The sequence below is a fragment of the Mauremys mutica genome, chromosome 24 (assembly GCF_020497125.1).
Source record: "Mauremys mutica isolate MM-2020 ecotype Southern chromosome 24, ASM2049712v1, whole genome shotgun sequence".
NCBI classification, from domain to species: Eukaryota; Metazoa; Chordata; order Testudines; family Geoemydidae; genus Mauremys; species Mauremys mutica.
In genome coordinates, this window is record NC_059095.1 from 8,176,468 (window position 1) to 8,191,489 (window position 15,022).

Consider the following 15,022-nt stretch of genomic DNA (forward strand, 5'->3'; position numbering starts at 1 on the left):
GTGGCGTTGCGGCTCTTTACTCTCCTCCCCATTATTCCATTAGCCCCCCCCCCCTGTTCTGAGCTTCCCTTCTTTTCAGGGGCTCATGCTGATTTCTAGGGGTCTGGCTTTCAAAGGCGCTGAGACCTCCCATCTGCAGCTGAAGTCAATGAGAGCTACAGGGGCTCAGCACTTCTGCAGATTAGGCCCCTCGAGTCACGCGGCTTTGCAGGGCTGACCCGCTGAAGCAGGGTGGCGAGAAGCTCTCTCCTCGTCCCACGCACCCCGTCATTTCAGGGTGGCTTGGGCAGGAAGGCAGCCCTGTCTTAGGGAAGGATTGGCGGTGGCCATTCATCATTGGTCTCCCTGATATGATTTCCTGGGAGCTCGGAGGAGTCAGGCAAATCCCTTGTAACTGGAAATTCTGATCATTTTTACACAGCCAACGCATTCGTTTTACTGGGCCATGAATGTAGCTAGAGCTGCATAATGGCCCCTCTAGCGCCAGTTCCCAACCACGGCCGTGCGCAGCTGTCCTGGTATGTGACCGACACTCTGCCCCCGTAGCGCCTCTGTACCGGCCCCCGCCGCTGCCCACCTCCCATTCAACCCGGTAGGCCGGAGCCAGCAACGGGCATGGGTGCCGCACGCGATGCCCAGAGCGAGCGTTGGGGGTCAGGGGAGGCGCTAGCTTCTTTTGCCGCCCTGAGCACGGCAGTCAGGCAGCTCTTGGTGGCTTGCCTGCGGGAGGTCCGCTAGTCCTGTGGCTTCGGCGTACCCGCCGCTGAATTGCCGCGGGACCGAGGGACCTCCCACAGGCAAGCCTCCGAAGGCAGCCTGACTGCCGCCCTCACAGGGACTGGCAGGGTGCCCCCCGCGGCTTGCCGCCCCAGGCACACGCTTGGAGCGCTGGTACCTGGAGCCGCCGCTGGTTGGGGTGGGCCAGACTCCAGGGCAGGTCAGAGTGCAGGCAATTGAACAGGAACGTGGGGAGGTCTTGGGGCCAAACGCTGCTCCCCGTGACAGCAGGGTGACCCCCAGTGGGGTTACCTCTGATTTGCACTGGTATGAGCTGCATGATCCCAGCCTCCAGCTAGGAAAGCTGCATCAGAAAAACAAGGGAACCTGTCACTCCATGGTTCACTCACTCGGCCCCCCGCAACATTATATAGAGTCCCTCCTTCCTGCCCCCCCACCCCATGCTGCCTTTTGTTCCAGCGCTCCCCCCCTTTTCTCCTCCAACACCCCCTCAACGTCCCTGGTGTGCTGCTCCCCTCACCCCACCCCGAGCCCGTCCAACAGAGAAACCCCCGTGCGCCAGGCAGGCCAGGGAGTGGGAGTCACACGCCCCCCCCCGCCCGCCCACACAGCTTGCAAGCGCCCCGCAACCGCAACGCACGTGTGCGATCCCACGCCCGCTACGAGCCCGCAACATTCCATTCCTCTGCGTTCCACCCTTCCCGATTGGTCGGGGCGGAGACCTCCCCTTCGCTGATTGGCTTCCGCTCCCTGCCATGTAGCCACCAACTCCCCCCCTCCCTTTTTATATCAGCTGAGCCCTCAGGCCAGGGGGACGCGCAGGGACGGGAGCAGAGGTGGAGTCTTGGCGGATCTCCGCGTGAGTGGGGTCCCTGTGGGTCCCCGAGCTGGGGCGGATCGGATCTGGCCGTGCTGCACCCAGGGCAGGGCTGAGGGCTCCCCGGGGTCTGAGCTAGATGGGGAGGGTCGCTCTACCGCCCGCCCCCCCCCGTACCAGCACATTCTTCGGGGGCGGCTTTCCGCAGGGGGTGCTGGCTCTGCATGCCCTGGCATCGCTAGGCACTGAGCTCCGGGACGGGGCGGGCCTGTGCAGAGACCACCCTCCTTGCTTGGAGCTGCCCTACTCGGAACGACTTCTCTTTCGGGGGGAGGCTGGGGGTGTACGAGGCAATCCCTGTACAATGGAGCTGGCTGCTGACCCGGTTAGATTGGGGGGGGGCTCTGTTGCATCCATGTGTTGCTAGGCTCCAAGAAATCCAGTCTCAGACCAAGTCACTTGTGCCTCTGTCTTTCCTTTAAACCCCCACCGCCCTGCAGAGTCGCCCAAAACTTCAGCCCCCTTCTACTTGTATCTGCTAATCAGACCGCTGGGCTGTGAGCCTTGTGAGGAAGTACGTAGTGTCTGTCCGCTGTCGTTCCCTTGCTGTCGCAAATGCTTTCGTTCAGCTACTTTTTTTCTTCTTAAAGCCTGGGCTAGAAACCAGACCCTTAAAAAAGCAGCTTCGCCTTCTAGGTTACTGGAACCTCATGATGTTTAACTTTCTTTTCCGCCCTCTGTGGCGTGACTCCAGTGTCCCTCTGGCATGAATCAGTTTCACTTTGTTTCCTTGGGATAAGCACATTGTTGCAAACATGGCCAGGGAGGGAGCTGATCCAAACCAACTTTCTGCTGAATCATTAAAAAAAAAAAGTTGGTGAGGCTTTGCGGATCTCCCAAACCTTCAGCTGAAAAGGGCCTTAACTTTAGGCTTAAACTGACTGAGCCTGCTGGGGATTCTTAAAGAGACAGAAAACCAAAATCGAGTTAATTTGTTTAAAGTTGCTGAGGGGGCCGTGCCTGTTTCTGAGTGCCCCCGCTCCCCCTCCCAGTTTTTATGGTATTGCACTTTCCTACTTTTAAATGTTTCTATCTACCCTGTTGGGGGCGGGCCCTACCCAAACAGAAGAGGAAACTGACAGACCACAAGGGAGCATCAGTGAAACTGACTAGACATACAGGACTATCAAAATCACAAAATAAACTGAAACTCAGAGCCTTGTTTCCTCCAACAGTGCAATTCAGACTAGACAGGGGGTTCTTAAACTGTGGGGCATGACCCCTCAGGGGGTTGCAAGGTTACTGCATAGGGGGGATGTGAGCTATCAGCCTCTACCCCAAACTCTGCTTTGCATCCAGCATTTATAATAGTGTTAAATATAATGTGTTTAATTTATAAGGGAAGGGGGCTGCACTCATAGGTTTGCTGTGTGAAAGGGGTCACCAGTACAAAAGTTTGCGAACTGCTAGATTAGACTCACAAAAGGGCTGATGGGTTCTATATCTGGAAGTTTCTAGTAACATTCAAGTGTAACAATAGGTGAATGGCTGTATGAATGGATCTTTTTAAATGCACAGTGTCCCTTTAACAAGTCTGAGTATCCATGGTATTGTGCTCTGTGCCAGATAATAGTGGGTCACTGAGACAGGAAGTAGCCATGTGACTTATAGGAAGAAGACAGAATGAAGCCAATATGACCAGCTTCATGGGGTGCATGATCAGGGTTGGATGTCTGAAGCCAGCCACAGCTGGAGGCATTTCAGAAACCGGTGTGATTTCTAGATGCCTCTAGGGGGCAGTATATCTGAGTGGGGCAGGTTTGGCTGAGACAACCAATAAATCAAGGCACCGCCTCCTCCTGTTTATATCCTGGATTGGGTAGATGTTTCCAACCCTATGTACGTACTATGCAGGACTAAATGACATAGAGAAATGGAGGTCATCATGCTCTGTCCTAAACTGAATATAATGGGGAGGTCGAAGCCTTGTCACAACCTAACCACTTCCGAGAGGTTGGAACGGCTTGTAATGCAAGCAAAATGGATTGTGATGTTTCATTGCCGAGCGGCTGTCATGAACCGCTAACGAAAATGGCTGAGACCTTGGTTGAAGGGTGTGTAAGGGCCTCATGCCTGGAAGGGGTATTTGCTTAGACTTCGGGAGTGTTTTAGGGCCTCCACAGGAGTAAGGACAAATCCTGCTTCAGTTTATATTTTCAGGTTGTCTTTATTTAAGCTGTAGCCTGGCATTAGCTCGGCCATGGCTCAAAGGCAGTCACTTGCCTGCTCGAGCAAGCAGGCTCCTGAGTGGGTCAATAAGGAGAGCAGTGTTGAAACAGAGCCACCTTCTCCCAGCAACAGGGCTGCTTGTTGCAGGCCTCGTCCGGAAGCCCATCACCAAAGTAGCTGAGGGCATTCTAGAGAGGGGCTGCAGATGCGTCATGCACAACTTGCTTTGGTGCAAACAAATGAAACAGAGGCCTGAACTTGAAATATCAAAGAGAAACTCTCCCAGCTGCTGATATCCCCCCTCCATAGTCTTGATGCTCAAATCAGGAGCCTTTGCAATCCATTGCTACCTCACTGATGGGAATCTCCTCCAAATGAGCCATCATTGTATGTGCTTGTTGCTCCTGTAGGCTTTTTTAAACCAAGCTTGTCACATGGGTCATTGACATGCTGCTCCCAAGCCATGTTTGTTCCAACCCTGCTTGTGATCAAAGCCAGAATGTGCTGCCCAGCTATAGCTGGGCTTTAACTGGGATATTCAGCTGTGGAGATGGGTCTGACTAGTTTGCAAGTCTCCTGTTTCCTTAGCGCTGTGTGTCAGGTGTAAATGAAACCCCAGCAAATCCTCAGCTCCTTGTAGCAGCTTCTGAGGCATCATGGGATCATGTGTTCTGGGGAAGCCTGGGTAACACATACAAACATTGCTGTGCATCTGGTGGGGAGGACAGGCTAAAACGACTGCATCAGGTGGGAGGCGGAAGCTGCTAAGTGCTGGGCCATGCTTCTGAGCATATGCACAGATTGCAGAAGGCACAGTTTGACAAGCATTTTTCTTTTTTTTTTTGGATGTAGCAGTTTTGTGTGGCAATAGTGTTTTTTATCTTCCAGTTACGTCTGATTTCATCATGTCTTCTGAGGAAAATGCTGCAAGCCAGACTTCCACCCAGAGTGAGGAGCCAGAGCAGCAGCAACAGGTAGGTGTACGCCCAGATTTTAGGGTACTTCACTGCACTAAAATGCACTCCCTGGCATGTTCAGACCCACCTCTTGCTAACCAGGCCAGCAATGGTGTTGGTGCCATTGCTGGGAGGTGATGCTATAATTGTGTGTCCAAGACTGAATCCCCTGTATCCATGCAACGGGGGGGAGGAGTGTGGGGGAGATCCATGACTTACTAGAAGGCACCTGGCTGTCCCCCTAGCCATCAAGCAGCCTAGAGAAGCTCGCCTATGGTGGCGAGATCAGATCTGGTGCTGCTCTACTTGCTAATATAATCTGGGTTAATTTTGAAGTCAGCATAGTGATGTGTCCTGCACCTAGTCTCTTCAGTCAAGACCTCCAAGTGAAACCTAACCTCACTGCTTTACTCCAGGTCTTGGCTCATGAGGTCTGTGATCTTCAGATGTCCTCAGCACCTTCTGACGTCAATGGGGGAGGTACAGGAGCTTGGCAGGCTTGGAAAACCAGGCCGTGCTCTAGGGCTGAAGATGTCACTGGTGCCTACAGGGCTACTCCAGCTCACAACGCTGCTAGGTCTAGCCACCCTTAGTTATAAGAATTCAGCATCAGGGAAGACATGGAGCCAGTCCCCTCCAACTGGTTGTTACTAATGACGTGTTTTTTTCTTTTCTCCTCTATTAGAATGTTGTGACCAGGGTGGCCAACCTGCCCTTGGTCAGCTCCACCTATGACATGGTCTCCACGGCCTACACCTCCACCAAAGAGAATCACCCCTACATCAAATCTGTCTGCGATGTGGCGGAGAAAGGCGTGAAGACCATCACTGCTGTGGCTGTCGGTGGCGCCCAGCCGATCCTGACCAAACTGGAGCCACAGAGTGAGTGAGCCGTGAGATGGCAGCATGGTGGGTGGGCCAGACGGTGGGACCCAGGCAAGCTGGAGTAGCTAGTGAACTGCAACTGGGTGGGAGAGTCCTGCTGGTTTGTGGGTCTGGTAGCTGAGGGAGTGTTGGGATGCAGAACCTTTCAACTGAGACCTCACAGCTGTTTTAGAAGGTTCTTATCTACCCTGAACTCTTCTCAGAAGGCCTGTTGCAGTCCTACCAAGCAGGCAAGGTGCCCAGCTGATCTGTCTCTGTAGCAAGGAGGCACCTTTACCAAGAAGTCTTGTATGTTCTGCTGCAGAGTTCCGGGCATCATGTATGGCATGACGGCTGTGCTAGCTTGACCCTAGAGAAGCTACAGTCTGAGGCCCTTCATTACAAGTCACTAGGCTGTAGCCGCCTGTCTAACAGTGGAACATGCGGATGGTGCTGCTGTTGAGTCAAATAACCTGGCATACAGCTGGTGCCCTTCGTCAAGGGTAACCTGAGTTTAAAAACGGCCTTGTTGTGGCTTCCCACACTAATTACGGATGTGTGGGGCAGAGGTGGCCCAGAACCAACTGGCCAGTGTGGCAACCAGGAACTAGTAAAGCTTTTCAGTGGCTCCTGCCGCCAGGCTGAGCTGGCCAGGTGCAGGGTTCCTTATCAGATGCCCTTGCCAAGATCCGAGGCTCTGGAGTGAGTAGAAGCATCCCGAAGCCAGAGCACGTACCCTCCCCCTGCACCATGTTCATAGCAGTGTGAAAATCTCCCTCTGTGACCTTGAGTCGCTCTCGCAGCCTGCACATGTGGCCTCTAGCCCAGATCTTGCAAAGAGCTGGTATTGATGCTGGCTCTGAGCAGTCCTGGAGTGGTGGGGAAGGGAGTTGGTTTCACCCTGGGAGACAGGCCAAGGAAGGCTTTGTCCCTCCAGGAGAGGGAGGAGTAGGATCCTGGGAGTCACTGCTGGGTTTGTTTGTTCCAAGCATGGCTTGACATGCTGTGTACTGGAGCATGAGGTTCAACTCTTGCCTAACTCCCTGGGGCACTGTATGGCTTAGTAGCTGGGGAAGGCTTGACTTCCTTCAGGGGAGGTCTAGGTAACTGAAAAGGGGGCTGCTGGTAACCCCCACTCACTTGCTGGGGGTGGGGGTGTCTCTCTTCTCCTGTGTTGCTCTTCTGGCTACAGAGGAGAGGGCTGGACTTACTGGCTATCGCTTAAATGCTGCTGTGAAACGTTCCACCTGGCTGGGTTTCTGCGTTCAGACTGTATCCAATATACCTAAGCTGGCGTGCTGGGACTCTGGCCAACTCGAGAGGCTGAGCCGTGCTGAGAAGCTTCTGTAGCAAACGAACGCCTCAGTTAAATCTCTTGGTTAAACATGAGAAGAGACTAATAAGACTGGGGCTTTTCAGCTTGGGAACAAGATGACTAAGGGGGAGATGATAGAGGTCTATTAAAATCATGACTGGTATTTACTCCTCATAACACATGAACTAGGGGTCAGCAAATGAAATTAATAGGCAGCAGGTTTAAAACAAAAGGAAGTATTTCTTCACACAATGCACAGTCAACCTGTGGAACTCTTTGCCAGAGGATGTTGTGAAGGCCAAGACTATAACAGGGTTCAAAAAAGATCTAGATAAGTTCACGGAGGACAGGTCCATCAATGGCTATTAGCCAGGATGGGCAGGGATGGTGTCCCTAGCCTCTTGTTTGCCAAAAGCTGGCAATGGGCAACAGGGGATGGAGCACTTTGATTCCCTGTTCTGTTCATTTCCCTCTGGGGCACCTGACATTGGCCACTGTCAGAAGACAGGACACTGGGCTGGATGGACCTTTGGTCAGACCATTCATATGTCCCAAGGCAGCAATTGTCACTTGGTGATACCATACCAGAGATGGGCTCATGGTGCTGATCAGGTCAGCTGTAGGCTAGTGCCAGCTACAACAGCAGCTGCTAATGATCCACGCAACACACCCATGTCCAGTCCATACCAGCTTGTTGATGCTAAGCTCTGCAAAGGGGCTCCACCCCCACTCTCCTCCAGCAGTGGCTCTTAGGAGCTGCTGGGGACTCCCTGACCACAATAGGTCAGAGATGGGCGCTGGCCGCAGCTGTGTGAAGACAGTGATGTCCCTATTCCCACATGCTGAATCCTCCTTGGGGAGAGGACTAAGGAATACTAGTGACCTAGGGCCATGGCAGCGCGTGTTGGTTTGCTACCAGAGGGCTGATCACATCTCTTGGCCTCTGGGGTCACTGTCAGGCTTCAGATAACCTGAGAAATGGAGTGTCCTAATACCCTCCTCATGGCTGTCTTGAGTACAGCTGGCAAGACGTCACCCCTCTGCACAGCTACAGCTGGCCCGGCTCTGATCTCAAGGCCTGTTCCGAGTGGCTGTACTCAAATTATTCACAAACTTGGACTAGCCAGTGGTCTCCTTGGCAGCCCTGCGGCCGCCCCTCCTCAAACCTGGCACTGCTTGGCAGTGCCCCTGGAAACCTGACTCGGTTACCAACCTACTCTGCCGCTCCAGGCAACTGAGGGGATAAGGCAACCAAACTCTCTCTCTCTCTCTCTCTGTCTAGTTGCAACAGTGAACGAGTATGCGTGCAAGGGGCTGGATAAACTGGAGGAGAAGCTGCCAATTCTTCAACAGCCAACTGAAAAGGTGAGCACCTCTGCTTGGAGAACCAGGGATGTGAAACAAGGGGTCTACACTCTCTGGACAGACCAGGCCAGAGCTATGGCAGCTGGGGGATGAGGGATGGGGGCCAGGAGAAGACTTGACTTCTCCTCCTCCCTGGATCTAGGAGCTTCTTTGGGCAGGCCAGTTGGCTGGGCAGTGAGCTAGCCAATAACCAGCATAACTCCCACCGGAGGGAGGTGGAGATGAAAACCTAGTGACTGATACCTCCCTAGGCTCCAGGCTTCTATCTGGGTGAATGTGTTCCCCATATAAATAGGCACCAAAGTAGTCCTAAAACTAACCAGTGCCGCCTCTTCTCTGCTGGCTTAATACTAACCTTTGTCACTGAATGCTTCCCTCAATCCTAGGTTGTGGCTGACACCAAGGAGCTGGTGTCTTCCACCGTGACTGGTGCTAGAGATGCTGTCTCCCACACAGTCAACGGAGCAAAGGATGCTGTGACAGGGGTGGTGGACATGGCCAAAGGAGCTGTCCAGGGTAGCATGGAGATGACCCGATCAGTGGTGACCAGCAGCATGAACACAGTCATGGGGTCCAGAATGGGCCAAATGGTGGTGACCGGAGTGGATGCCATGCTGGGGAAATCAGAAGAGCTGGTAGATCATTATCTCCCCATGACAGACCAAGAACTAGGTCAGTGCATGCTGAATAGAGCTGGCTGAAAACTTTCAGCCTAATGGTTTGACCAAAAATGCCATTTGGGTCAACCCAAAACTAGCCATGAATGTAACCTGAGTAATTTTGGCCAGTCACAAAATAGCTGGAGGATGTATTTGTGGTGCCCTGCCCACCAGGCTAAGGGGCAGCACTCGTTTGGTATGTGGGAATCCCAAGTTTGAATCCCCACTCAAACTTTCTTTAGGCCAAACCAAATCTGAAATGTTTGAGTCCAGTCAGTGACTGGAGGAGCAGCCCCCCTTGCTGCCGAAGGCAGAGCAGCCGTGGGGCAGGAATCTCCTGCTCTGCTGACAGGACTTTGCCCAGCAGGCTGGTTTGACCCTTCTCTTGTTCTCTCCAGCTAAACTGGCCACATCTGTGGAAGGCTTCGAAATGGCGTCTGTGGAGCAGCAGAAGCAGCAGCAGAGTTACTTCGTGCGCCTGGGCTCCCTGTCCACCAAGCTCCGCCACCGAGCCTACCAGCACTCCCTGGGCAAGCTGAGGCATGCCCGGCAGAGCACCCAAGAGGCTCTGTCCCAGCTCCACCAAACCATAGAACTGGTAGGAATGCAGATCTCCCCACGCCACCTCCCAGGTCGCTTTGTTCTGGAGCTTAAGGCAAATCCTAATGGGTTCATACTTCTCCCTGGTCAGACATCTTGATTCACAATCCATGGCCCGTGCACAGGTGACCAAGGACTATCCTCGGCTGGTGTCAGAGGCACTGTGCTGACCTACTTCAGGCGAGCTAGTGACCTCTTCCAGCTGAGGATCTGGCCTGGGGACTCCTCCCTTGCTGCTGACCACAAGTGTCTTGACTCCTGGTTCTCTGTTCCCTCTGTCCCTTGCCAGATTGAATACGTCAAGCAGGGTGTGGACCAGAAGCTCCATGATGGCCAGGAGAAACTACACCAGATGTGGCTGGAGTGGAGCAGGAGGCAGTCAGAGGGGAAAGAAGACTCTGACACTGCACAGCCAGAGGTATCTTGCCACGGAGGGAGGCAGGGGGAGGAGTCCTAGGCTACTGCAAAGTAACCTCTTAGAGGGGGTGAGTGTCGCGCATCATGGGAAGCAGCTTCCCTTAATGGGTGTACTTGCTTCCCTGGCAGGTGGAATCTCGGACACTGGTCATGTTCCGTGGCATCACCCAACAGCTGCAAACCACCTGCCTGAACCTAATGCCCAATGTCCAAGGCCTCCCCACCAGCATCCAGGACAAGGTGCGGCAGCTCCGTCACAACATCGAAGAGCTCCACGCATCCTTCTCCACTGCCCATTCCTTCCAAGATCTGTCCAGCGCCGTCCTGACCCAGAGCCGGGAGAGGGTGGCCAAGGCCCGGGAGTCTATGGACGAGCTGCTGGACTACGTGGTGCAGAATGCTCCCCTGCCTTGGCTCGTTGGACCTTTCGCTCCCAGGCTGGTAGAGCTCCCAGAAATTCCAGCTGCTGGAAAGGATGTGGAGGAGGAAGCTGCTGGTTGCACAGTCCAGCAAGGAGGAGATGAGAAGGTGGACAGCACAGCTCAGCAAGCCTCCGTGCCAAAGGAGGACCCTTAGAAGGCTCCGTATACCTGCAGTTGGCTTCTTGTGAGGGAAAGAACTTGTATGCAATTCACTTGTGTGGACACAGGGGGGCTTGTGTGTCACCTGCATCTGGGGAAGGGTGGCAGGATGTTAATGTAGATAAGCTGGCTGTGCGTGGAACTCCCTGTTGGCCTCACTTCTGAGACTCTCTGCTCTCTTCCTTGTCAATCTTTTTTTGTGCCTTCTCAAGCTCTTCTGGGTGGCTCCTTCCACAGGTGAACTCAGGCCCATGGTAGAAGCATCGCCTCAAAGCAAAGCCAGGGTGTCTCAATGGGAACTCTCTAAAGTGTCCTTAACTAGGGGCTCGGGCAGACTAGAGCAGGGAGAGGACACCAACCTTCATGGCAATAGCACTGAACTCCAGCTGCTAATGGACCCGTAAGATTTCAGTCATCCAGACTCTTGATTACATTTGCAGTACTATGGGGTGTTAAGCCTGGATTAGCTGTAAGGTTTGTTGCAGAACCTGTCCCTCTTAGGGGCCCATTCCCTTCAGCATTCCCAGGGCAGCTGCATCCTTAAATGCAATCAAAAGGGATCATCAGATTGTTTTTCTTAATATTTCCCCCTGCCCCCTGTTTGAAATGTCCAGGCCCCTCCCACTCTCGTGCTGTAAAGCCATTCAGACCCTGACTGCCTGTGAAATGACTGTTCTAGCCAATAAAGCAGGAATGACTCTGCCTTTGTAAAGAAGGCATAATTGGTTCGGGGCTATCCCAGTGCTGATCTTCCAAGGGGCTTGATTGTAACTGAAAATCAATAGAGAAAAATCTCGGGCTAATTTTCCCTCCTGTAAGTGCCACTAACGGTTTGTATCTTGTAGGATAACTGAAGTTTTTTTCCACAATAAAATTTACTAGCATTCACCTGATTGCTCTGTCTCTGTAAGCACCTTCCCTCTCTTCTCACCATCCTTCACAAGAGGAGGTGATCACCACCACTCCACACACAATCCCTACAATGCGTTTAAATCTCCTGCCTTGAACCCAACTCCTACCTTTTCAGAGTCCAACCCGTGACCTTTTTTTTTTTTTTTTAAATGACCAGGTTTGTTGACACAGACTCCTCTCCCAGTGGGTAGGAGGAGGCCAAAGCCATTCCCAAGGAAATCGCGCTCCTCACTCAAATCCTATTTGTAATTTTGCCTTCTCATGGGAGCTTTAGCTCTGCCCAGCATTCCTAGGAGCCACAGCCCAAGACCCCACTGTGCTAGGCTAGACGGTCCCTGCCCAAAGAGCTGCAGGCCTCCTTGAGGAATCCCATTATGAGCCTCCAAACTACAGCAGAGCCACGAAGAGCAGTCCCACCCTCCTGCCAGTACCTTATCTGCCTCCATAGCCTCACTTTCTCCTAAAGGCCAGAAACTTGTCACTTCCTGTTGAGTGTGCGTGTAGTGGCCTCCTTTACACTGCCTCTGGCCCAGATCTCGCCTTAATGCTGCATTCAGGACTTCTCTAGCAAATGCTGACACTCAAGTAACTCTGTGCCCTTCCATCTCTCCTCAGGCAGAGGTACCAGAACGTTGCAGTAAGACACATGGCCACCTTCAGCCCCTTTCCATCCTGGCTTTCAAGCCTTCTAGCAAACCCTAGGAGAAGTCCCTTCCTGCAGTCTCTGGCCAGCACTAAACTTCTGTCTTGAACTTGCCTTGTGGGATTAGGTAGCACAAGCATGTGGAGGATCGGAACGCCTGCTGCGCAAAACTGCTAGCAATGGCGCAGTGATCTGCATGGAGCCTGTGGCTCTTCCTTTTTTGGGGTCAAAAACTCAGTAGGGTTTTTAATTTACTGTTTTGGGGGCAGGTTGGGTAGAAGTATCTACTGACTTGCTCTCTTGACACTTCCTGTATTTTGAAGGCTCTGTGGCATTATCTAGACAGACCGGAGTCACCTGTTCACATCCATCTTTCTCCCCCTCTAGTTATTCTAATACGTGTGTGGTGCTGCTTCAATACCCCAGCTATCTAGCTTCTCCGGTGCTGGGGCTTTCTGCAGTAGCTGGAACCAGAGGTGATGTGACGGACATTCTTCACAGCCCATGGCCAGATACAGCAGCCATCTCCTCCTCTAACATGGCAGGGCACAGTGTGTGCAGCTGGAGTCTGCAGGCTCTGGCTTGTAGCCACTTGTAAGGAGGGGGTTGTGCCTTTCCCATCCTCAAACCCTTGAGACACTCCCTGAAGTGTGTTCTCATGCTCCGGCAGAACCCTCTCCCCCTCCACAACTTGACTCAGATGCTGTTGCTCCCTCACCCAGGGGCAGGCAACTGAGTGGACTGGACCCTCCCCCACATACTCAGGTTGTATTCATGCTTCTGTCCTATGTTGTGACTTCAGGGGAAACATTTTGCACCTCTGAGGCTCAGCTTCCCTAGCTAATATGGAGCTACTCCCTCCATTGTGCCTGGTCTGAGATCTCCGAATCCCACCCTGGCTGGGGGCTGGCTTCTCCAAGGCAGGGGTGGTTTCAATGCTCTCCACGTTGTTTCTATGGCTCAAAGGCAGAGGGAGCCACCTGCTAAGAGTGGGTGTGTTGTTTTGCTTCTCTGTAGCAGCAACTCCAAGCGTTTCCTGCTTGGCCTTTTGAGCAGCTTTGTGGGGGGGTTTATTCTCACCACGATGCATTAGCAGGCACCTGCGTCTGTGCTATTTGTGCAATCTGGATTTAAACTGGCTTGAGTAACAGGGCCGGCTCCAGGGTTTTTGCCACCCCAAGCGGCCCGGGGGGGGAGAGCTGCGAGCGGCAGCACCACTGTGCCACTTTCTTCTTCCGGCAGCAGGTCCTTCCCTCTGAGAGGGACCCGCTGCCAAAGAGCCCAATATGCCGCCCCTTCCCCTTGGCCGCCCCAAGCACCTGCTTGCTGAGCTGGGGCCTGGAGCCGGCCCTGCTGAGCAAACAACCCGTGGATGCAGGGGGAAGCTCATGTTATCAAAGCAAAGCCCTGTTTAATGGCAGGGCGCATCCCAGCCACCCAAGACTTTCCCATTGCCCATCCCACACTGCCTAAGCCTTTCGCTTCCATGCCCAACTGCCACCAAACCATCCCATGTACCCCGCCGGCCTCAGACTTGTACACTGAGACAAACCCTTAACTGTGACCCTCGTCTGTCAGTGTCAGCCCAGCTGGCTGTCACATTCTGTACTGCTGAGACAGTCTCCAGCTTTAACCCCACCAAGAGCCTGGGTAAGGTGTTTGCATTAGAGTGGAGAGGACGTGACCGACTCTGTCCCACAGCTAGTTATGAGGCAGCGAGTGATGGGGATTCCTGGGGGCTATTTCTGGCTCTGGGTTCGAGGTAGGCTAACCCACACGGGGCTAGCCACTGACAGGCAGCGTGCAGGGGCTAAGATGGGGGTTCATCATGTTAGAGACCCAGGTTCTGGGCCTGCAGACACCTTGCTGGCATGGAGCCAGGCTGTACCCCCAGTTTTGGGATAGAGGAACCCCCTTTAGTGTGCCAGACCTCTAAGGGGGTGCTGTCTCTCTTCCCCCTAGTTGGGCTCTAGCTGTCCCTCTGTCTACTCCAGGTGAGAGCCCCCACCCCTTCCAGCAGCCAATGCTTATCCTGCCCACCTCACACCTGCCCATCCTTTGGTGTCCAGCTGGGGGGATGATGCAGAGAGGTGGGGAAATCCATCTCTCTCTGGGGCATTGGCTGCTCGGTGTCAGTGCCCTGGTGATTGGATTTGCTGCTGGCTTTTGAGATGGGGTCAGTCTCGGCCAATCCTTTTTTAATGACCCCTACAAGCTCAGACAGCCAGGCAATGCTCATACCTACGTCTCTTAGCCTGCCCCAGGGGTAAACTGTCCCTTTCTGCCCACCGGGTAACAATGACGCATATAGGGGAAACTGAGGCTCACACTGGCATAAAAATATTACAGAAAATTCCCACTTCATCACACTTGCATAAGCTAAAAAGTGTGTGTGTGTGTGTGTGCATGTGTTCAGCAGCTCTTCCCTGAGTGTTTTCTAGGTTCATGGCCTTTGTCACAGTTCAGCGCAACTGCATCCATATTCTCCCTCCGTGGTCTAGCAAGGGCACCCGCTTCTGGGCTCCCAGCCATCACCGCTCTTGGGCAGAGACCCACGTCTCTCTCTTCCTCCCAACCGGGTTTTTTTTTCCAGGCTGTACAGTTCCCTGCCTCCACCGTGAGTGCCCCAGCAAGCCAGACTGCCTGAGCAGGCCTGTCCCTGTGCTTTGCTTTCTCCTCAGAGTCTACAACAAGGGTGATCGCCCACAGATCAGAGTTACCCCAGCCCTTGCTAAGCAAGCCCCTGTCTTCTTATGGTGAAACGTTCCAGAGAAAACCTATTAAACATAATAAAAATAACCTCCACACACATTCCCAAAGATCACCCAGCCTCTCCAGCTTCATCATCACGTTAAAATTCAGCAGGGTTTGGGGCACATATTTTCCGCAGATCTGGAGATGTTATGAAATGCTGTATAGACAAACCC

The 15,022-nt window shown here is 53.3% G+C and overlaps 1 protein-coding gene across 1 annotated transcript; it reads left to right on the plus strand.

Annotated features, from left to right (window-relative positions):
• The first annotated feature begins 1,516 nt into the window (after positions 1-1,516).
• LOC123355981 (perilipin-3-like) lies at positions 1,517-11,428 on the plus strand. Its single transcript, XM_044998879.1, has 8 exons — positions 1,517-1,597; positions 4,673-4,758; positions 5,426-5,621; positions 8,201-8,283; positions 8,670-8,955; positions 9,341-9,540; positions 9,832-9,960; positions 10,089-11,428. The coding sequence occupies exons 2-8, from the start codon at positions 4,690-4,692 to the stop codon at positions 10,533-10,535; spliced, it is 1,410 nt and encodes a 469-aa protein (XP_044854814.1). The 5' UTR covers positions 1,517-1,597; positions 4,673-4,689; the 3' UTR covers positions 10,536-11,428.
• Positions 11,429-15,022: the final 3,594 nt, after the last annotated feature.